Source organism: Atractosteus spatula, chromosome 11 (assembly GCF_055471065.1).
Source record: "Atractosteus spatula isolate fAtrSpa1 chromosome 11, fAtrSpa1.hap1, whole genome shotgun sequence".
In the NCBI taxonomy this organism is placed as follows: domain Eukaryota; kingdom Metazoa; phylum Chordata; class Actinopteri; order Semionotiformes; family Lepisosteidae; genus Atractosteus; species Atractosteus spatula.
In genome coordinates, this window is record NC_142716.1 from 48,398,896 (window position 1) to 48,422,651 (window position 23,756).

Below are 23,756 nucleotides of genomic sequence, written 5' to 3' on the forward strand. Positions count from 1 at the left end.
GCTCTCCGTCTGCGCCGAGCCCGTCGCGGTACACCTCGACAAAGATGCGCATAGGCAGACAAATGAACTTGCAAGACCTCATCTGTGACAGAATACCTCACAGTTCAGGAAGAGAGGAGAATGACCAATAGGTGCGCGGTTATCGAGGAGTGCTGAACTATCAAGACATCCGTGGAAAACACGGGACATTTAATACCCCTGAACAGAGGATAGCGCCCTCAAAAACAGACAAGTCCAGCAAAACCTCTACATGCGGTAACCCTAGACGTAAGCGTGTGCGAGACTTTTTCATCTTTGAACAGCGAGTGCGAGGTTTTTGGGAGTGACAAACGGTCGTTGAAGTCAATACACGGGTTTTACTTTTCGGGAAACGGTTGAACGCGAGCCTGAAGTCAATTAGCTAATAACTTGTACATGGGACAGATGGGAATGTACTCGTCTGTAATCTTTGCTGTTCTCATCACCCCCAAAACAGGCTTGAACGCTGTAATAATCCCGTTTAAGAGACGGTAATAATATTCATCAGCAAAACATGGCGTCCTAATGCCTGTAAAAAAAAAAAGAGGACTGACGTTTTAATTGTAACTTTTCTTTATTAATGCACATGTAATCAAGACTACGTGATTAAAATGATTTATTTTTAAATTAAATATCAGTAACCCATGAAATGTGACCCTAGATTTTTATTAACATGTTTCAAAAACAATCTTAACCACTCTGCAGGCAACAAATCAAGCTCTCACAATTACATAAACAAGTCACTGAAGAATTTGTGAATGACGGGCTAGAAACAGTCAGGATTCAAAGAGGTGAGGAAGCAGAAGGAAAAATAACCATAAAAATGACTGATTAAAAATTCAAAATGTAACTAATGAAACCATGATTCTCACCAGAGAAAGGATGAAGTTCACAATTTGACACAAACTTCTGTTAGAAATGAAACCGTCGAGACTACAAAAACAGGTTGTTCTTTTTAATAAGCTAGGGCTTAATGTTTCACAATAATCAGTGAGGAACAGTTTGTGAAATCAGCCTGGCTTTTCACTACTTAAAAAGTAATATCTGAGGCACAAGCCGTTCTGTGTTTACTGGGTCATCACAACACTGCATAACCAATTCCTTTAAAAACACCTGACTCTCAATGGCAAGAGTGGCATCACTTTCTAGATCATTAATGTAGTGTTTAACAATATGGGAAAAAAAGGTTAAGACAATATTCTTGTGCTGAAAGAAGAAGAGTCTGACATCAGTTGTACTGTTTAGGTCTGAGTTTTTGTTTTTGCTCTGTGCAGCATGGTAAGTCAATGTAAAATTACGTTTGAGAAACAGTTCTTCACACTAAAAATGTGTTGAACCGAAAAGGTTTTCACTTTAAAGGTTGTTTAAACTGTAAAATCCTCCTCCATTTTCATCATTGTCTTCCAAACCCCCACTGCTACATTTCCCAATCGCTTAGCAACAAAGGCGATGCACATTGTAACGTACAACTCTTTCAGCGTTTCCGTGGTTGCGCTGAATTCCTGGATGATGTTATCTCAACATCATTGGGCACCTGAAGGCGCCACAGCTGAAACCTAGTGTCTCTTTTCTTTTCCTTTCAGCATGAAATTAACCTCTACCTGTTCCTTTGCAGCCTACACATGCTGACACAGCTCCCTACTGGAACTATCTCAATTAAACACTGTTTTCATAACATAAAACAAAAGAGCTCACAGTAATATACAACCTTGTATATTACTTGTATAGGAAAATGTCACTCCAGATGGTGTTTCCTAAATATCTTTCCCCTAACACTTCAATTCCCATTGAATCTATTGTTATTAAGAGATTTCCATGATCCAGGATTCTTCAGGAACTCAACTATCATGTTACTGCAGAACGGACTGTATTGCACATTTATCGGAGCATGCCTGTGAAAATACACCATGTCTAGATAAATGAGCTCACATGAAAAGGCTCAGTGAAACCTTGCAGTAGCTGCATCAGCTATGAAAACAGTTAATCGTTTCACATTAATTACCCAAGATGAATCTCAGGACACTGGCCTTAAATGATCCCAATGGCTTAACGAGCTGCACAGTTAAGTGTTAAGACAAAGGTTGTTATCATTGCAAATCCATTTAAAACGTGCTCCTCATGTCCAGGGCAACTCAGCAATATTTCCAAAGAAATATTTCCTATTGCTTTGGACATACATGTTAAATCTGGTGGGACAAGTAGTCATGCCAGATTTAACACTTCTGATAGAAATCTACAGCCAAAACTACTGAAATTCTTCAATCCCAGACCAGATAGTTAAACTGGGAAAAGCCTGTCCAAAACCTGCTTCCTGTCCAGAATAGCAGAACGTTTATGAAATGTTAATTTTTAAATACCAAAATACTTTAAATACCAAAAGGAAGCTGCAGCAGGTTTAGGAGGCGTTTCCTGTCCTTAGGTCTTATACCCTCACTCTCAGCGGAATGCAAGTTCAAAATGATCAGAATTAACCCTGGAAACAGAAATTCAACTGGCCATTTGAAGAAACAAAAAAAAAACAACAGAAGAATGATTTAGGAACAAAGAACGTAATTGAAAGGACAAAAAGGCCAAGAAGGACAAAAAGGCAGGTACAGCAGTGCGCTTGAAAAAACGAGAGAGAAAGGTGCTTTGATTTGAAGGTGTGATCTCACTGGTCACAGCGCTTGTTCCTACCCCCCATCTGCAGTAACAGAAGCACCATGGGCTTCTGGGAATTATAGGAAAAATACAAGAGGGGGCCGCTGGCTGATCAAGACAACCGTTCCAGTTCCAGGGGCAGACGGCTTCCAGTCCAGGTTTGTTCGCTTCTTTGATGACGGTGTTGCTAGGGCAACATCCTGATGGAGGGGATTCTGTGCCGTCTGCTGCAGACCTCGCACTGGGCAGCTCAGAGCTTGGAGTGCAGGGGTTTCAGGTATTTGTGGTAGGATTCATGAACCTGAGAAGCAAGAGGAAACACACTCAGCACAGCCGTGAGCCCACTGCCTTAGCTGCCCAGAGCTCAGGCTTAATTTCACATCACTCCACTACAGCCAGCTCCTCACTGCGCTCGGCGGACTGAAGCGCTAGACAAGGTTTTCCCAGGTCCTCCTACAAACTGCAGGGATAGCGCAGGACATGTTCATAATTACACGTCTCAGGGTTATTACAGTCTCAAACTACTATGCAACAGGAGTTGGATCCACCCTGGTGTCAGCAGCTCCTTGGAAAGGCACACCAAACGAAGCCAGTTTGCATCATTTAGTAAAAATACATACACAATGTCTGTTGTGATTTGAAGTTTGAGTTCAAAATGCTATTCTACAAAAAACATACAGGTTGCGCAACGTTTTTGGAAACTAGATCATAATATGCGCTACTTTTAAACTGCTATGATGTATTGCACAGTCCCCATTACTTTGTCCCCATACAGCACTAAACTCAACATGCTGTGATGTAGTTACAGAAATGCATGGCACAAATCATACGCTCACGTTCAAATTCCTCCCACAGTACAAGACAAGAGCCAGTAAATAACCAGTCTGAGAACCATTCAGCTCAGAAAAGCCACCCGCACAGTCCTCCGAACCAGGCCCACCCAGCGACACCGACCTGCGTGCAGTTCAGCGGCGACTTCTTGGCCCACTCGAACATGTTCTCGTAGACGTTGCCGTCGTAGCGCCCGAGGACAGAGTTCAGCATCTCGTCGCGGTAGTCGAAGGCGTCCGCCAGCGCCACCGCGTTCACCCTGATCTGGGCCAGCAGCTCCTTCACCTGCTGGGAAGCCTGGGCCACCTGAGGCACGCTCAGAAGCCCGGCCTGCGGGGGAGGGGGGCAGCAGACGCACAGGGGTCACACACCGACACGCCCCTGTGTCCCAGCGCACACACACTCGAGCCCGTCATGCACGCGGGTCGCAGCGGTACGTGACAGGATTACAGGGGAACTGCGATGCCGTTTTTACATTTACGGGGTTAAAATGAATCGGCAGTGACGAGCATATTTCCCACCACCATGAAACTACCAAGTACACAGTGATGTGTACAACCTCCAATCTACATCACAAAAGAGACCAAGTTTCCATGTGTACAACCTCCAATCTACATCACAAAAGAGACCAAGTTTCCATGTGTACAACCTCCAATCTACATCACAAAAGAGACCAAGTTTCCATGTGTGCATGGCGCCATATTGCGATAATTGCCTGCAATTCACAACGAGGCAACAAAACTTCTGACGACGTAAAAACGGCAGACTGTAAACATGCTTCAGGCCAAGCAAATTTTGCTACTATATTAACAGTAAATATTTTCATGTTTTTAGATACTTTTAAGTATTGCAAAAAAAGAGCGAACTGCCACCCAACTAAAACACATTTATAGTAATTAACGTTGGTAGGAGACTGTGTCTCTCATTTGCTTCCAGAGACTGGTGAGCAGGAAGGGCTGTTTTCACGTTACAATTCGCGCACGACTCTCACTCTCGCCCGCAGCCATGATGGCACGGCGACTAGACAGCGCTCTCACAGAGTTTCACGATTTTACACTTGATTCGTCATCAGCAAAATCACTGAATTTATTCTGTTACTGAGATTTTAATCGCCGGCCCGAGACACTGGGACAGCAGCTCCCCTTCGAGCCCTGCAGCAGCAGGAGGCGGGTGGCGTTACCTGCAGGAAGTCCCCAGAGTGCACGGTAATGCCATGCAGAGCGTAGAGCAGGGCGAGGGAGCCGAGGACGGAGTGGACAGCCGTGTCGCCCACCTCGCCGAGCTTCGCCGTGAACAGCTTCACCACCACGTAGTGACAGTGTGCCTGGGGACGAGGGGCGGGGGGGGAGAACATCAAGTCATTCAAGGCCATCCAAGGCAGGGTACCGAGCACTGGAAACGCTCACTTACATCGGACGCTCTGACCAGGTCAATGGCGGCGCCGTTCCAGGCTTCCTCCTTGCTCTTGCGCCTCTGCAGCTCCCCCTGGAGGCTCCTCGCCGCCATTTCCACCAGCCTGTTACAGACACAGGGGCGCAGATTGGAGCCCACCTATTATTTCACAATACCGGCGCACCACAGTGATTTAAAAAAGTAGGTTTTTTGTGTTCCGCAGCGTTAAAATGAATAAGAATGTGTCCAGAAAGAAAAAAAAGAGATCTGTCATCTGTGACGCATCTGAGGTGAGAAAGACCTATTGCCTCCATTCCATTTTTTTTGTCAGCAGCTATATCGCCCTGCAGCTCACCACTGGCAGCCCACTGGAGCTCAGCAGGAGTGAGCCTGGCCAGTACCTGGCTGGGAGACCTCCTGGGAAAGCTAAGGTTGTTGCTGGAAGAGCTGTTAGTGGGCCCAGTAGGGAGTAAAACCAAGGTCCTGACTCTCTGTGGTCATTAAAAATCCCAGTGCATTTCTTGAATAGAGTAGAGGCGTTACCCCAGTGTCCTGGCCAAATTTTCCACTGGCCTCCTAATAACCCCCATCTCTGAACTGGCTTCATCACTCTGCTCTCCTCCCCACTGAGAGCTGGTGTGTGTTGAGCAGACTGGAGCACTCTGGCTGCTGTCGCATCCTCCATGTGGGGCTGCACATTGGTGGTGGTGGAGGGGATCCCCATTACCTGGACTCTTTGAGTGGAGAGTCCAGGAAAGCGCTATGTAAGTGTAGGGAATTATTATTATTCCCTTTCTCCCAGTGTCTCGCACTTCCATGCCACACCCGTCCCTCGGTCAGGGCGTTCCCCTCCACTCACTTGGCGGCCCGCAACTTGTAGGCCTCCACCAGGCTGGACAGGTCACTGATGTTGACCACCGTGGGCCGGGAGGACACCTGCTGGGGCTGAAGGCGGCGCTGGGACATCTCGCTCAGGTAGGACACCGTCCCGCCCACCTGCTCGCCCGCGCTGGCCTGCGTGTAGCTCTTCACCAGGTACCTGCGGGCACAGAGGGAGACGGAGCGATGAAGAGGGGGGCGGAGGAGGAGGAGGAGGAGGGAAAGGCCACGCCAGGAGGAAGAGGCGTACCTGGCGGTCTGCAGCATCATGACGGTGTTCTCGCCCTCGTAGGTGCAGGTGGGGGTGAAGGTGACGTAGATGTCGGGCAGGCTGCTGCAGCGCGAGTAGCCGTGCCCCCCGCAGGCCATGCGGCACACCTCGATGCCAGCGCTGGCCGCCCAGGTGGTGAAGGCCTTGAGCCCCGCCGAGAGCGCGTGCAGCTGCAGAGAGAGGGCACTCCTTAGGGACCGGCGGCCGCGGGGAGGCCGGGACGGGACGCGAACACGGCGCTGCGGCGGGCGGGCGGGCGTACCTCGGGCAGCTGGCTGAAGTCGCCCTGGTCGATGTCGCCCGTGATGCGGTGGTAGGTCTGGCTCATGTACTGCCCCACGAAGTGGAAGGCGTAGGCGGTGGCCAGCAGAGGGAAGAGCTTGTACTGCTGGGTCTGGTAGTCCAGAATCTGCGGCTCCGGCTCGCTGAGGGGGGGGGGGGGGAGACGGAGAACAGTGAGGAAGATCCCAGGGACCCGGTTCGCAGCGGACGGGCCAGGGCAGAACCGTTCGCCTACCCGGGCCGCAGCTCGGACTGCCGCCGCACGGCGCTGTAGCGGATGGCGATGGTGCAGGCCTTGGCCAGCGCGCGGGCCGACTCCCCCACGATCATGGAGCGGATGAACACCATGGTGCCGTAGGTCAGCTTGTCGCTGGGCGGCTTCACGTACGTCCCATCGGGCTCCACCTGCAGGGAGAGAGAGGACACGCTGGACTGTGGGGCTACAGTGGACTGGGGTAAACTTCTCTGGGGCACTGGACTGGGAGGGCTATAGTGGGGGCGCTGGACTGTGGGGGGCTATAGTGGACTGTGGTAAACCGTTCTGGGGGCGCTGGACTGGAGTGAAAGCAAGCAACTATGTCAGGTGGCAGGTAAACCTATTAAAACAGGGTGTATTTATTTTACTTTTTTAATTTTTCTCTCACCAGCACACACGGCAAGCAAGACATAAAACTGCACAGTCAAACTGGTATGGCATCCCTACCGTCCTACAGCGCACACTGGCTTACTAACTGCCGATTCCTGGCTCTGCCCAGTCCTCCCTGCTCACACACCAGGGCCGGCTATGGACGGCTGCGGACGGGGAGGCTGACCTTGGCGTACTTCATCAGCATGTTCTCCCGCGGGATCCGGACGTTCTCCAGCTTCAAGTAGCCGTTGTCCACCTCGTCGAAGCCAAACTTGGGGCCGATGTCGCCCACCACCACGCCTGGCAGCACGCGGAGAGGCAGGGAGAGAGACTGCCGTGAGAGAGGGAGGACCGCGCACACCTGGACACACGCATGTGCACGCGCACCTGGACACACATATACACGCACGTGCACCTGGACACCGGCACACAAGCGCACGCACGCGCACCTGGACACCGGCACACAAGCGCACGCACGCGCACCTGGACACAAGCACAGAAGCGCACGCACGCGCACCTGGACACAAGCACAGAAGCGCGCGCGTGCGCACCTGGACACACACGCACGCACGCGCACCTGGACACACACGCACACAAGCGCACGCACGCGCACCTGGACACAAGCACAGAAGGGCGCACCTGGACACAAGCACAGAAGCGCGCACCTGGACACAAGCACAGAAGCGCGCACCTGGACACACACGCACGCACGCACTTCTTCATATTTCTACACTACAATGAAGTCAGCAAATTTATCAGTCTTCTCTCCTGAATATTTTATAGTTCGGTCTTCGTGACAGAGCTCCTCTACCCAGCGATTGGCATGATTTGATATAACCCGTCCTTACCCGGCAGGGGCTCATGTGTGCTCATGTTCCTGATGGGCACGATGAAAGCGTGGAGGCCATGGCAGTACCCCTGGGTGTACAGCTGTGCCAGGACAATGGCGTGGTTCGAGGTCTTCCCCACTGCGGAGAGGGACAGGACAGACAGCTGACTCCCGAGCACTGGGCTTTGTGGAGAGGCAGAGCGAGAGAAGGGGGTTGGGGGGGTCAGAGGTCAGGGGTCAGGGGGGGGGCCGAGGTTACTCACGTCCTCCAGGCCACCACTTGATGGAGCTGACCGTCGGGCTGTTGAGCACGAACTCCTGAGTGGAGGGGTCGTAGGTCGCGGTCGTCTCCAAAGCGCGAATGTGAGTGCCTGCGAAAACGAGCGACATTCCCAACAACGGCACCGACACAGGTCCTGCACAAGCTTCTCACCCTCACCCGCAGCTCATCAGCTAAAACTGGGAAGCAGGCCTGGAATGTAATCGCACTAGATGCGCAAAAATTAAAAGACCTACACATACTTCACAAAAAAATACAGCTGCACTTCTTATATCAAAATACATTCACGGAAAAAAATAACTATCCTTAGCAACTGAAGATGCATTTAAGCCAAGCAGTTTCCAAAAGCATTACACTTCGGGGGGTACTAGTGTTTGTTTTCAGATTAAAGGTGAAAGAACGAACATCGTGGTGCAAAGCATAATGTAGCCGCACGATTTCCGTCGCAAAATATGCACAGCCTGAGTGAACATCTCGTCTCCCCATGTACTGAACAAGTCCTTCCTTTTCTCCTCTTGTACGTTTTCAGCGGCATCCCTTCTTCCAGCCTCCGTGAGGAGGAGGATCTGTCCGTCCTGGTCCGGCTCCCCGCGGGAACGCAGGGGCCGCTTCGTCTCGGGCTAGCAAGCCCACCGCCCCGCCCTCTGAAACCTGATGCTTCACAAGGAAGAGCGCACGGTGCCAAACTCCCCTGCAACAGCGGCGCTACGCCTGGAGGTGACGGAACGCCGTGTGCTTTGCCGTTATCATTCTGAGCCCCAGAGAACCCTAGAACAGAAATCTCAACACCAGCAGACTTCATGGCTCTAAGCAGCTGGCGGTAGGAAGCACATTGTACAGCCCAGCCCCTTCAGGTAGTGTTCTGCTCTTGCAGACAGCATGCAAAACCCTGCAGACGAGGAGCAGCCCTTCACTGCAGCGGGCACAGGCTCAAAGGCATGCTGCCTGCTGTGGGAGAGCAGCACGGCGTCACGCCAGGCTCCGCTGCGCTTCCTGGCTCTCTGCTGCCCGGGCTGCCACCCCACAGAGGTCCGCGGCCCCCCGGGTCGGGGTCTCGTACCGTACCGTGGCCCATCTCGGTCTGTGCGTAAGTGCCGATGATCTCCAGGTTCCAGGCGCGCATGAAGAAGGTGTCCTGCTGCTCGGGCGTGGCCTGGTTCAGCAGGGTGGGCAGGAACATCCCCAGGTGGAGGTCCAGGGGCTCGGGGCGCCCGCGGTGCACACAGCTGGGTCCGAGGCGGGGGGGGAGTGTGGGGAACGAAAGGAAGGGCGAAGGAATCGAGTAGGGGAGGATCCATGGAGGTAAAGGTGAGGATGACGTGGGAAGTCAGGGGATAAGATAAGAACAGGACAGGTTTGAAGACGGGGAGGAGGAAGAGGGTGTAGGGGCATCAGGAAGGAGATGGGGGGGATTAGCAGGAGATTACAGACGAGGACGAGGGCCGGACCCATCAAGGCAGAGGAAGGAGTCAAGAGGGGTAGCGAGGAGCAGGGAGGGAGACGCGCCGAGTTCGTGATCACATGGCATGCAAGGGCACGGGGGAAAGAGAGGGAGACAAAAAAAAGGATCAGGCGGTAAGTGAAAGCGAGTCGTGCAAGCAAGTGCCAATTAATCCATCGTACCGTGCCGCTGTGTGAGGGGTTGATTCACAAAAGACATTTTCAGATCCGTCACCAGATTCCGACTCACAGAATCACACTGAAAACAACTCAGCGCGGATTACATCTGTAGCGGTGAGGCTTAATAATAAGGCAGAATTAAGTGTTTCTGAGCTTCCCAAATGAGGCCCCATTTCTCTGTTCATCTCTGTGGTGCAGCCACAGAGAGACCATTAGTGCAGGGTGATTTAAGGTTTCCTAGGACAGCTCCCAAAGGGGGATGCACTTAGCTAAGTCTGGCTATCATGATCAATGGTCATCCATTGGCGCCTATCAGTCTAGGGAGTGCCGGATGGACATCTGGACTGCATTCCTAAGTGTCAGGACTAAGTGTCTCATATCTCACCTTGATCAACCAATCAGGGACTGGTAGGGCTGAGTAACCCACGTGGGACTCTGATGCCCATGGAACTTTCAGCCAATCAACAAGCTGAAGTTCCTCCAGGTAAAAACAGGCAACACAGGCCTGGAGATTCAGAGATTCAACAAGATTCAGATTCGGGAGATTCAGTAAGATTCTGGAGAGGATTCTGTGGACTGTTCTAAAGGGAATTCAAAGGAGAATTCCAGGGCAGGACGGCCCAGGAGCAGAAGGCTCCCAAGGGCAGGACATTCTCGCAGCGCGCCTCCTGACCATCCCGAGACTCAGCCCGGACAACCACGGAACGGCCAGTGTGTCCGAGTGCCAGAACTTTCCTTTGTTCTAAGAGTCTAGAGTGGAGGTTGCCAGAGAGTAACCAGCAGCAGGCCTCGTGGACAGGTCAGAACTGTGGACAGCTGAATCACTATTCAGAACTAGCTCTTCATCAGGAACGAACCGGTCCTCTTCCTGACTTGCTGGGATCCACAGTCATCTTTTCTCCTGTGCACAAACTTTGCTAGTTAAAGCCAACACTAACTAGCCGGTCAGTGAGCATCAGCAGCGCACCGTCGCAAGCCGCACAGCACAGCCTGGCACGGAGCCAGAGAGCGCGGATTGGACAGCAACAAGCCTGCAGCTGATTGTTTGTGCCTGCAGGAGATCTGAATCCCCAGAAATTGGATGAGTATTCAACTTCAATGCATTACAGCTCGAGAATTCAATTGTTATCCCAACCAGTTGATATCAATTTAATTCCTAAGAGTTATGTACTTGTTTTGAGTATCTAATGTAGAAGTTGTAACCAAGTTCATTTACGAAACGGTCTTAATGAATGATATACTGAACGTATGTCCTCTTGATATATGTAACACTTCGTAACTGATTGAATATATATCTTTTGTATTCTGATAACCTTCTCGATAAGATCTGTTAGGTTTACATGCATATTCTATGTATTAATAAATGTATCCTCGTGTATTAGTACCTGTGTGTGTGCGTTGTTTGAGTTATGTCGCATGGTTGGATTCTAAAGCCATCAAAAGAATCAATTTTGTGATTTACTGCTACAATTAATAATTGTCTCAGTAAATGCCCAAACCCTACAGAACTGGTGCCTTCAGAGAGCCACTATGATTACATATTTGGCGTCCCTGAACGGCTATGAAACACTACACATCAATGCAAAAGCAGGGAAAAAACATTCGCCCCTCGGAAAGCTGTGCCGCCCGTATCTCGGCACGTCTACCCCAGTGTGTTCGGAGACGCCGTGTCCGAGAGGCAGTGGCGCTGCCCGTGTCTGGGTGACCGGGGTGTGCTCAGGCCAGGGGAGGACTTGCTCTTTTTTGTCATCATTATTGGTAGAGGTCTTTGAGCGGGCAGCTGTGCCAGCGTGCCAGTTGAAACAGAACTAGCAGAAGTTCAGGCCACGCCAAAACGCAGACCGAAAGAACACAATTGCAGGAAGGCTCAACAGCAGAAATGTCACATTTTTCTTTTGTTCTTTTTGTTTTGTTTTTCAATTTTTTTTATTTTTGGAGTGGAATAAGGCTCTACTTGTATCTGTACTAAGGATCGAACACCTGTCTTCTCTTCTGTGACAGTGAGGGCCGGACAGAACTATACAGGACCCTGCAGGAACTCTAGCTCACAGGAGGAACTCACTACCACCAGCTACCTATATACACGCATGGATTTGAACTGGCTCTGAAAAACTGCAGAAACACGTCTGTATTATATGGAAGCCCGTTTCCGCCAGGGAATAAAAAAAAATGCGCTATGGTATCTCGCAATTGCGACTTTGTATCTCAGAATTGTGACTTAAAAACTCAGAATTGTGACTTAAAAACTCAGAATTGCGACTTTATATCTCAGAATTACCACTTTATATCTCGCAATTGCGACTTTTAATTTTGGTACAACTCCTTTTTTACTAAAAATTCTTTAGCTCAGCTGGCAAGACTCAGGTTCGAGCCAATGCAATGAGGCATAACTAGGGTAGGAGCGGCGAGGGCACAAGCCCTAGAACCCGAATCCGTTACAATAAAAAAAAGGACAGAAAATGAAATGTGGGCATTTTGACGTCGCAAATGTGAGATATAAAGTCGCAATTCTGAGTTTTTAAGTCGGAATTCTGAGATATGAAGTCACAATTGCGCGATATAAAGTCCCAATTCTGAGATTTAAAGTCGGCATTCTGAGATACAAAGTCAGAATTGCAAGATACCATAGCGCGTTTTTTGTTTTACTCCCTGGCGGAAACGGGCTTCCATAGTATTAGGATAAAACGCGATGCAGTTTGTTCTTCAGCAAATCAGAACTGCTTGATTGAGCTGTGAAACCCCAGGTCTCTGCACAAAACCTGACCCACTCAGGCACAACACCCAGCTCACAGCGCCAGGAGCACTTTCAGGAGCACTGAGCTACCGGAAACAAGCAACAGTCCCCGACAGTAACACTGCAGCTTGGAACAAACCACAGCAGACATGGCCTCCTCAGGACAAATCAGGCTCTTGTTGGTCAAACCCTGCCTGCTTGCTTCAGGCCCTAGTGTTCAAGTGATTGATGTGGAGATAATGAGGCTTTTTGTAGAATCAGTTATAATGGTGTCACCAGAACAAGTCAGTCAATAAACCCCCAGATGCTCTCTGCAAGACGCTAGGTGCAAGTCAGAACCACTCAGACACTTCCTCAGATAGAGCGCTAGCTTGTTGGTTGAGAGTTTAAAGCTGTTGTGCAGGAACCGATCCGAGTTTCTGCTGCTCTTTTACTGACCCGATGTTCTGAAATGACATCGCCACCCTGCTGAGTTCACTCCCCGCTGTTAGTGCAAACAAGTCCACTTCTCTCTCTGAACTCTGTCCAAGCGATTTCAGCTGTTAGCAAGGTTTATTACAGGTCACAGCGCAGGGCCTTCGCCCACATGTTTCTTTTTTATTCAGATGTTTTTTCCCCCCCCTATATCAAATCATTATCATTATCAAATCATTTTTTTCTGTAAAGCCCATTCAGAAGCCACTTTTAAACGTGATTAATCATCATTATCATCATCACCACAACAGCCCAGGGACAGCGCCCTGCAGGAAATTGTTTTATAGCTGCTGGCGGATGTGGAGGCGAGGCAGTGGGCTGCTGCCAAAGAGGTAATCACGCCAATGCTGCAGCACCCATCTCTGGTTCCGAACAACCGCGCAGCCACATGGCAGCAGAGCTGGCTTGGCGCTGCCGAGACAGAGGAGCCGGGACTCGACGGTGTCACCCGCGGTTCATTAAAGGCGAATGAATCCTCGATCACTTGGGGAGGACGAGGCAAGGTTAATGGTTGGTTATCGGTTAGTTACTGATTAAAAATGCCAGTGAAGCCAAGGATGGGGGCACAGAGCCAAGAGAAGGCAGGGGTGTTAGCTGGGGAAATGAGAGAGGAGAGGACTAGAGATCTGAAAGAAAGGTACTGATTTGGAAACCGCAAGTGGAAATGGATTTTTGCTTCTAAATATTTTTTCCTGGATATGCTGTGCATTTCAGCTTCCTCTCCTTCGCTCATGTGAGGTTCCACAGCAAGACGTGGCTCTGGTTTAACACGCAGGGAGACCACCTGGCGAGCCGACAGCCAGGAGCCTCAGTAATCGCCTCACTGTAGTTAGAAGAATGAGTTCAGACTGAAACGTAGCAAAGGTGTCAGAGGCACCTTCTATTCCTTTGAAGGTAATAATTATGGGAGATGAAATGAATGTGTGGGTCCTAGGGACCCCTCTCAAACACACACAAGAAACCTACAGGTAGTGGACAAAAAAAAATACGAACACCAGTGTAAAGTCACTTAAGGGGGCACTGGGCTACCCTGTGTGGCCAGTAAGGCCTTTGAGGGCTGTGGCATAGGATCTGCCAGTATCTGAAACTGGAGGGTTGTGGCACTATTCTTGCACAAGAGAGCTCATGCAGTGTTCTTCAAGATGGCTTTAAGCTGTAGAGAACATGGTGAAGGATGGTTCATCTGATCACTCTTCTCCACTGCTCGGTAGCTCATTGCCTGTGTTCTTTGCACCTCACCATGCTGAAGCTCCTGCCAGCTGTGTTTCAACATCAGAGTCTCCTCTTGGAGCCATGCTGTCCATAATTATATTCAACCAGCATTTTTACAGGTGACCATAAGAAGAATGCTAGGTTTATATATGACTCATGCTTAATTACTGCATGAGACTCACCTGTAGGGGGCACCACTCTTTCAATGCATTCAGTGTCCCACATTAATCTAATTGTTTTGATTGTTTTGTCCACTGCCCATAGTTTTCATCTAAAACCCCCTGGTGTAGCACCACTGGTTTAACCCTGGACAACAAATCACATGAGAAACTCCCTGCCAGGCCTGCATTTCCCATACAAAACTACAATTCCCTGAGGAGTTATAAGAACTTCCTATCCATCAGTCTATGCCACAATGAGAACCGGGTACCATCTTAGTAACACAACCTGCTAACATGGACCACAAACTCAAAACTGTCCCTAAAAGAGTCCACAGCTCCCATCACGCTGCCAACAAATCTCCCTGCGTCCTCCGCGTCAGACTGACCGTGGCCCAGCTCGGTCTGTGCGTAGGTGCCCAAGACCCTGAAGGTCTCCGCCTGCGGTATCCACTCCTCCTGCTGGGCGGGGTCACCCAGCTTTTGCAGGGTTGGGAGGAACATGGCGTAGTGCAGGCCCAGCACCTCGTGTTCCTGGCCGTTCCAGATTCTAAAAGGGACAGACAGACGGACAGTGCCAATGACCGCGACGGCGACAGCGACCGATCCAGGCACAGCTTGTCCCTGATTTGAGGACTCAGGGGTTGGTGGTAGAGAAGATACCTGCCAAATCACGCTACTCAAGAGCTCTTCCTCACTCCCACAGACCGAGCTAGAAAGGTGGACCCACCCTTACCCCTGAGCAGCAGACAAGCCCCAGTTGGTACTTCAATCAAAAGGAATTTCTTTCTTTTGAAATACTCTTTGAGCACAGAGTCCCTGGCCATTGAGGCATGCCTGAGACAGGACATTGCATAAACCAGTTCCTTCCTCACCTGCACCGGAATCTTTACTGCACAGTTAAGGCTATGTTATGCACTGCATAGGCATTTGAACAAAGTAGAGCTGAATACCTGCTTCACTTAGAATGCTCGCCAAAATATTTTGTTTTTGCGATTTCATTTTTTAAAATAAAAGGATTTTGAGACTTTCAGAACTTAATACCATTGTTATAGGTCCTATTTAACCGTGACCATTAGAAAGTGCTGTTCAGATCCTGAGCTCTACCTGCAGCTTCTTCCTGCGCTCCAATCAAAGCTCACCGTTCTGAAAGAAACTAACGCATTTAGCTAGACTTCAATGGACTGTTTCGTACAGTACGAAACTGTCTCCTCCCGACATCCCGGAGGAAAAGCAGGTGAAAGGCAGGGAACAGTGGATGAGCTGGTCTCCTGCCACTGCTGAGTCAGGCTCTCTGCAATACGCCCCTGCTCCCTGACACAGTTCCGAGCCAACAATCACTTTTGCCCTAGTTGGAGAGGTTCCCTGCCCTGCAGCGTGAGCCATGAACTGCAAACACAGCCTCTGGTTCAAAGTCCGTCACAGAACCACCCCCCTTTTCAACAAGCACATGGAGCAGCAGGAACTGAAGGAGACGCTCAGAGGTATTAGTTAACAGCTTAAACAAGGCACCTCACAGAATCAGAATTAGGTGATGGGGGTTAAGGTTAAACAGTTTGTTTTACAGGTAGCTAAAATCTAAACACCCTCTAAAAGGGTCACATGTAATCATGATTAAAGAAATATTAGCTTCAAGCTTTTCAACACAAGACTTCGGAACATAATAGGCTGCAGGTTCTGACGAGAACACAATGGAAAAGCCAGGAGAACGTTCAGCCCATCTTGCCGGTTAGGTAGTTAAGCAGCTAAGCAAGTCCAAAGTCTCATCCTGCTTCATTCTGTGTCCTGTAAAAGCGTTTGGGCCTCAGCCACCCAGTTGGGATGTCTGCTCGGGATCGCACCATCTCCTGTTCTCCATCCTAACGGATTGCCTTTCAGTTTCAGTGTGGCCCCATGTCCCAGTTCCAGCCGTGAGTGTGAAATAGTGCCCTGGGTTGACTTGGCTTCTGGGGAAACTGGCCGTGGTGTGAGTGTGTCTGTCTGTGTCTGTGTGTGCCCTATGATGGACTGGCGTCCTGCCCAGGGTGTATCCTGCCTTGCGCCCATTGCTTGCCAGGATGGGCTCCGGCTTCCTCAGGAACCTGTACCGGATAGAGCAGGTTAGAAAATGGATGGACGTTGCTCTCTTATCCCAAATACAATCAAAAGCCCTCCCCACCTGGAGCTTTGAAGAAAAAAAAACACATGAAAATAAGAAAGTGCTTTTCTATACGTCTTTTCCCCAGAAAACAGTGCTTGTGTGGAAGCTGACGAGGTATACAAGTCTCCTGCGGGGAGCTGTACCCAAGGCTAAACAGAAAAGCCAGCCAAGAAAATGAGCAGGCACAGAGAACCGTGTGCACTAGCCAACAGTCCGCACCATGGATTCGGACAAAGAAGCTGGAAAGTCCCGTTCGTAACTCTGGTTGTGGCTGGGGGGGGCAGTGTAAGGGTTTCTCACTCAATGCCTGCAGCCGCCAGCAGCACAGCACCACTGCTGGGGACCTGCGCACATGACAGCTCTCACAAGGATGTCTGTTAGCATGGTTCCGCAGGGATTCCAGGTTTTGTGGTTAAAGAAAAAGACATTAATTACAAAACAAAAAACAAAAGCCCCTGAAAATCAGGATACGAACTATTATTCCTCTTACACACCCTGAAACACAACACTCACAAGAGTACCAGTGTTAACGGCTGCCAGCGCTAACTTTCCAGTTTTACTGGTCAGGTGAAGAATAGACAAAACTGAGCTCCTGATTACGCCCTCATTAAAGAGCCCACGAGTGTTTATAAGATTGCAGCCGGGCTTGTATAATCTGCCCCCCCCTTAATTTAGCCAGTGAAGCAGTTTCTCACTCCTCCCCCTGACCTGCTGTTCAGTGGGCAGCAGTGTCTCCCCCAGATGGGGGCTGTACTAGAACTGGGAACTGGGCTCCCCCCTGTATGAAAAGCACTTTGGGATCTTCTGCGATGCAAAACTCAGAATAACAAATGCAAGAAGCTCCATTCCAGTGACTTACTCAATGAGGGAGCGATTTGCGTCGCCTGTGGACTGTAAATAAAGACTTTCTGGACAGTTTTGGTGGCCCAAGTGTCCTGCAGCACCTTCCCCCAGGGCAGTACCCCCCCCCCCCAGGGCAATCCTCTGCCCTCCACTGACCAGACCTCTGGGGGAAGAAAGCGATCGTCTTTGCTCCCAGTGGCCATTATGCAAGAAATGCGGAATTGCGGAAAAGTACAGAGTGTCATCAGGGGAGAAGCCATCAAAACACAAATGGATAGATTCCAACACTCCTCCTTCTTCCTCTGCCTCTTCATCCCCTAGAAAGACACATCCCCGTCGACACAAGGGCTTGACTGCGCTCGCACACGCTGCGTGCACACACTCCAGAGATCACTCCTGGGCGCCAGGGCTTGCCCCCGTGCCCCGCTTATCCACCTTCTGAGAAGCCGAGTTCACTCTGAAGACTGACTCCACAGAACTGGTTCACTTTATGATTTTATTAATCGCCCAAGTATGCACAACAAGCCCTGGTGCTCACTGGTGGGATGTTTTGAAAGCAGACTGTCGGTAATGGAAGCAAGACTTTTGGTTTGACCATTTCGAATCCGAGAAGCTGGGTTTTCTTGCATGAATTGCACTGGTGAAGCAAAAAAGCAGATATACTGTGTATACAGGCATTTCTCCATTTATGCACCAGATACTTTCCCGCAAGAGCTGTGTAAATTAAGAATTTGTTTGCCATGAGAATGCATGTTTTAGGGGAGTGTGCTAAAGGTCCACTCTAAACCAGCGGGCCAAACTTCCAGATAAAAATGATGACACATAGTGTCATATGCTCACAGACGTACCTGGACTGGATGCACGAAAAGTGTATTGTCATAAGCACTCCGTCAAGATCCTAGCCACAGCCAGAACTGTATAAGTGTGAAGGACTGGCATTATATATTATATATATTCTTGAGGTACTGTAGGTCACCCCCCAAAATGTGCAAATTAACACAGAGTAAATGGAGAACTGCCTACACATATGAAGACAGTATTTCAGATGTTACATAAACTTTAATTTTCACTCGACCAACAGTAACAAACAGGAAACACCTCACGCCAGAGCAGGTCTGCAGCTCACAGAAAGCCATTCTCCCAGCAAAGCAGCCATTCAAGATACCCACGCAGGCCATAACCGTGAGACCTGATCCTGCAGAGACCCGATCAATTTATCCAGCAGATCACGAGGAACCGCAGAACGCCGGGACACATCCCGCATCGAGGAGTGGCGCTGTGCAGCCACAGGCCCTGTGGGCCAGGGCTCGGCTCCCACTACGCCGCCATACCTCTTATAGCAGTAGATCTCTTCGGGGTCAGAGATGCCGTGCTCCCGCATCTTCATGATCATCTGCGCGCTCCTCTTCACCGCCGCGGCGTACCGCTCGCTCCGGGACAGGAAGTTCAGGTCCACATGCTGGAAATCGGGATCGTTGATCACCAGCGATTCTGCAGGAAGAAGGGAGACGAAAACAAACTGTTTATTTCAGTATCACCCCAGAGCTATACTGTGTATACATTCACGTTGAAACTCATACCCTGGCTGTTTCCAAGAAAAGGGCTGGATGAGGTCCTCATAACAAACAGCAACTTGCAGCCAGACAGGATCAACGGGCCGACTGGGCCCTTCTTACGTTCTTATGGTTGGGTTTAAATTATATCCCTTTCGTTTTCTCTGCTCTCTTCAAAATACAGGAACACAGACACAACTTTCTGGAACGAGACTGGCAAGACCAGCCTGTGCCACCGTAAAGAGAAAAAAATAAAAAGTAAGTCAAAACTGAGAACGTTTTGATGAGCCACAAGAAGCAGCAGCTGACTGCACAATTCAGTGCCCAGTACCTGCACTGTACATCTAACATAACATCACAACATCACATCACTTTATTAGCCCTAGACAATTTCTTGCAATAGGAATTTGTCTTTTCGCATACCCCAGCTTGCTCTCCATGAGACACACAGGCACACAGACAGGGAGAGAGAAGCTTGGGGTCAGAGCGCAGGGTCAGCCGTTGTACAGCGCCCCTGGAGCAGTTGGGGTTAAGGGCCTTGCTCAGGGGCCCAACGGAGTCTGCCAGCTGTGGGATTTGAACCAGAAATCTTCCAGCCACAGGCACAGATCCTGAGCCACAGAACCACCGCACCACCCATCTGTATCAGGACCACAGCTTAAAGGATGCATTGCTTTGCATTTACACCTTACATTGCCTAATCAAATTGCTATTGAATGGAGTAATCTGAGCAACAGACTAATATTATGCTACTGAAACTGTCCCCTTTTAACTGCAGGCATGAATAGGCTAGGATATTTTGGGTTTATCACAAACTCCACAGCAATTACTGGAAGTACAGCCAACAATTCACAGGCTTTAGAGACGTGCAAGTACAAACATAAAAGTTGCACAATTATCTTGCTTTACTGGGCATACAAGTGACATTATTATTATTTTCCCAAACTGTATGTGGTATTCACACCCCACAAGAATGCAGACGTTTTAGATTCCTGGCACAGTTTATCAGCTTTGGTATTTCTGTGTTTTTCCTCTGTAGGACTATCACACTTCCAACCGATTTAGAAACTTGTGGACAAACCCATGTTTCTTGATATTTTTGCAGGCGTGTTCTCTGATCACCCTGGTCTGAACTGCTAAAGGCTACCGACCGACGTGGCCTTGTGTCTCTCATGTCACTGTTAGCGGGAGAGAAGGATTAAAGCTCTTGACTGCTTGCTTGTGATGCTTTAATGCTGGCACTGAAATCTGAACATTGATTATTCTGTTAACCAGAACTCTGGGGCACGAAAGCTCCTCCTAATCAACCCTGGACAACAGCGATGTCGTCTGAAGCAGTTGTACCAAAAGCCCGGAGGTCACATTGTGACAAACATTTTATTTTTTATTACAATGCTAAACCGCTCAACCTTGGTCCTGGTTCTCAGATTATTAATTTTTAACTGCCAGTATCCAAGCAATGCTGCTAGAGTTACGGTTAGGGCTCTGGACCCTGGACCAGAGGGTCGCGGGTCCCGATCCCAATGATCGCCCTGCTTCTGCGCTCAGGCGGCCCCAGTGCGTGTCCGGCTGTGGGAAGCTCCGCCTGGCTCCCCGGACAGGGCTGCTATCCGGTGGGGCACAGAGGGGGTCCCTGCCTACGTGCAGAGCTCTTCGGGACCGTTTAGGATAGCCTCACCGGAACGTCTGCGTGCAACGAAGGTCCACAGTCGGACTTGACCTAGCGACACTGTATCGCCTCACGGACATGGAACCCAGCTAATCTGAGCTGCTGTGTCAGAAAGTTTTTCAGGTCGCACAAGGAGGAGACCGTTGCCTCGGGAAGCGGCGTGAATTTTCTCATCCTTCACATACGAAAGCCCTTTTATATTCATCTCATACAGGCAGGAGGTGCCCCCCGCCTTTGTCTGCGTTACCCGTCTTCCATGGGGTGGCGGTGATTATTTTTAAAGTAGTCTCACCCCTAATTTAACGCAAACGCAGTCAATTCACCGATGACCGATAAAAACACGCACAAAAACGACGGGCTCCCCCCTGATCTGTTTCCTCATACGCAGGAGCGGCCGACATCATTAAAGATCCCGGGAAGTTTGATGGAGCTCGTTCGCTCCAGGGGCATACGGATTTCTTGGGGATACCGAATTGGATACGAAGCCTGCCCGGCCCAGCACAATACCCAGATCACCAAGCACGGAGCTCAGCTTCTTTCCCCGGGGTGGTGGGAAGCGAGGTGTTTGTTTTCGGGGTGCACAACACAAGCCGGTCACTCCCCCCGTCCCCGAACTCACCGATCTCCCTCCGCCTCTGCGTCTTCTCCGCTCCCCCGTCCAAGATGTACGTCAGCAGGTCGGTCGTGAAAGTGGCATTATCTCGCTCTTTGCGGAGGTCGGGGTTCATGGCGGACTCGTTCCGGGCGTATTCTTTACTAATCGATGTATCTGTGTGGTTGGGACCTACAGTCGCACTGTGGAAAGCAAAGCAACGCTCATGAACCCCCTGAGCTGAGCACAATGACAGCTCCCCCCACACAGGCCTCAGACGGGGAGGGAACACAGACATACACTAACTGGACTGTCCAATTAGGATCAGCTGGGCTGGGCTTTGGACAAGTAAAGGCAAGGCCTCTTTGACAGGTGTTTCCGGAACAGGACAACACGCCAGGAGGTGAGTCCCCTCTCCCCTCTCGACCGCTAGAGACCACCCGTGACCAAATTCAACCCTGTTACAGGCGTACCACGCTGAGCTCCAGGTTGGCATTCTGTATCAGGAAGAGCTTTCTATACGAGCGTTAAACGTGATAGCCAATCAGATTGCAGTTCCGGGGGATGGAGAGGCCCACGGCCCAATGGCACTCGACGGTTGCGTCTAACCTCCCGCCCCTAGGCGTCACATGGCTTGGGAGCTGTCAGCTGACCCAGGCGCACAGGCGGAAGCGGTTTCTCGCCGTGAGACCGGCACCGCGATCGATAATAATGATTGGCAACACCAAGAATACAAAAGACAGAAGGTGGAATCTTACTAGGCTCATCTGTTCATTTTAGTGGATATACATCTGTTCTGAAAGAAAGGCCAAAGGCAGGTAAACATTAAGATAACACATTATAATGCCTAGACATTAAAAGACGAATTTGATCAGGTAAAAACGATACAATAAAGACAGCGCTGTTTCTTCCAGTTCGTGTTGAAAACATGCTTCCTGCGCCCGGTGTTTTCCACTTTCCCTGGGAAATCAGTTCAGGAGAAGTCAGGGAGGGCATGTCAGTGAGGACCTACGGCAGGTAGGTTATCGTTCTTGTTCATGCAGGCACACATATGGATAGAACATCCCTGTTTGTAATGTTTGTTTTTAAATAATGCTTATTTTTAATGTTAAAGTTTAATGTTTTTTTTTAAAAACTGCTAAAACGGTATATAAACATCACAAGTAAAACTTTCCAGGCTGAAGAGCTACAGTGCGGAGCTGTCGGAGGCCGTACTCTGCAGTCAGCACGGCTCAACCCGGCACCAGGTGACTATCCACACTGGTTTTGTGGAGCCCTTCCAGGCCATCGCTGGAGCTCAGTATCTTGTACTGGGAGAGCTGGAGAGCAGAGGAGGTGAGTCGGAGACCAGGATGAGGGGCCTGGGGTTTCAAACCTGATCAGTATCAGTTTTACCGATGAGTAAGGGCCAGGCAAGACACGTCACAGCTGAAGGTAAATATTGTGAACCCAGGAAAAAGTGGGCTGATACTGTAAGTGCTGCTGGTGGACCAGCCCTCTTCCTCCTGGACCAGAATTTCCCCACCCGTGTCTCTGTATGTTGACCTCTCACTGTGCAGAAAGAGGCGCTGTCCTTTGGATGAGACTTTAAACTAAGTCCCTTATTCCCTGGACATTACGAACCGTAGCTGGTGAGTTTTCTCCATGACCTGTGCGAAACCCTGCCCATGCCATGATGCCGAAGTGCCCTTCCCCTTGCTCCCCAGCAGGTGGCGCCCTGATGGTGCGTGCGCGGGTGCTGAACTGTGTGGACGGGGTGAACGTGGCCCTGCTGCAGCGTGCCGTCGTGGAGCAGAGGAACTACCTCCGGGAAAGAGACGGGGAGGCCCACACAGCCTGTTGAGCTCCATCCACACCTGCACCAGGACCCAGAGGGTGGGGCGGCTTCACCTGCCGTGATGCACCCATTGGGATCACCCCCACCGCAGGCTGGAAACACCCCTTTCCTCAGGGGGTCATGGGACAGGCAAACCCAGGACATGTCACTGCACACGTCTGCTCTCCGGGTTATTGTAGAGTTAGAGTGCTGGTGTGCAACAGGACTGACAAAGCAGCAGGCAGTGAATGAACAGGGGCAGACTGACCTCCTTTCTGCAGCATGCCTTGTCTGGTAGAACAGGATTCTTAATGCCCACCTGCATAGCCTAGCTGAAATACCTACCTGTGTAAATGAAAGTGCCATATGGACTGGATGGATCTTCAGCTTTGTGTGCCAGTTGTTAATGCCTCACATGAAGGAGAGCAGCCTGTAGTCAATCCAACGAGAATGTTATTATATTCACAATGGTATGTTAGCACTAATGCCTCCACGCTCTTGAGGTCTGGGGTCAATTTGAGCCTGGGATGTCCTCTGTGTTTCCAGCGATCCTGTAATGCTTGTAATCCTTGATGCTGTTGTAGAAAATTGATGTAAATGCATATCTTTCTGTATTATTGCATAAGCTCATTTTATTATTGTATTTTTTTAAATAAAAGAAAGGTTTAAACTGTCAGTAAAAATCTAAAAGCGCAGTTTTGCATGGTCTTCAGACCATGACAAGGAAAAAAAAGTTTTATTACAGTTATATGTATAATGTTATAAGTTATAAGTTATAAGTATTGATGAGGTGACTAGTTAGTTTTTCTTTTGCCAAAAAGCAACATGATGAGCAGCCTGCAGTGTTTATGTCCTTACTGTGATTTTCGTTCTGACCTCCGTATTGAATATTTTT

General features: G+C 49.8%; 2 protein-coding genes across 7 annotated transcripts; one reads left to right on the forward strand and one right to left on the reverse strand.

Annotated features, from left to right (window-relative positions):
• Nucleotides 1-573: 573 nt before the first annotated feature.
• Nucleotides 574-21,555, reverse strand: acox1 (acyl-CoA oxidase 1, palmitoyl). 2 transcript variants are annotated; one of them, XM_088927954.1, is made up of 14 exons: nucleotides 21,073-21,555; nucleotides 18,563-18,722; nucleotides 9,116-9,276; nucleotides 8,034-8,141; nucleotides 7,790-7,909; nucleotides 7,126-7,241; nucleotides 6,549-6,718; nucleotides 6,294-6,456; nucleotides 6,011-6,201; nucleotides 5,741-5,920; nucleotides 4,900-5,005; nucleotides 4,670-4,813; nucleotides 3,613-3,819; nucleotides 574-2,959 (listed from the first exon to the last, which is right to left on the reverse strand). In XM_088927954.1, exons 1-14 carry the CDS (start codon nucleotides 21,341-21,343, stop codon nucleotides 2,909-2,911), a joined length of 2,148 nt encoding a protein of 715 aa, XP_088784080.1. In that variant the 5' UTR covers nucleotides 21,344-21,555; the 3' UTR covers nucleotides 574-2,908. The 2 variants fall into 2 exon arrangements, with proteins under 2 accessions (XP_088784080.1, XP_088784079.1); XM_088927953.1 differs by lacking the exon at nucleotides 9,116-9,276 and adding an exon at nucleotides 14,638-14,798 and having other exon boundaries at nucleotides 21,073-21,414.
• Nucleotides 19,025-23,551, forward strand: ten1 (TEN1 subunit of CST complex). 5 transcript variants are annotated; one of them, XM_088927958.1, is made up of 4 exons: nucleotides 19,025-19,042; nucleotides 21,960-22,062; nucleotides 22,223-22,380; nucleotides 22,752-23,551. In XM_088927958.1, the coding sequence occupies exons 2-4, from the start codon at nucleotides 21,974-21,976 to the stop codon at nucleotides 22,886-22,888; spliced, it is 384 nt and encodes a 127-aa protein (XP_088784084.1). In that variant the 5' UTR covers nucleotides 19,025-19,042; nucleotides 21,960-21,973; the 3' UTR covers nucleotides 22,889-23,551. The 5 variants fall into 5 exon arrangements, with proteins under 5 accessions (XP_088784084.1, XP_088784083.1, XP_088784081.1 ...); XM_088927957.1 differs by lacking the exon at nucleotides 19,025-19,042 and adding an exon at nucleotides 21,437-21,448; XM_088927955.1 differs by lacking the exon at nucleotides 19,025-19,042 and adding an exon at nucleotides 21,701-21,863.
• The last annotated feature ends 205 nt before the right edge of the window (nucleotides 23,552-23,756 follow it).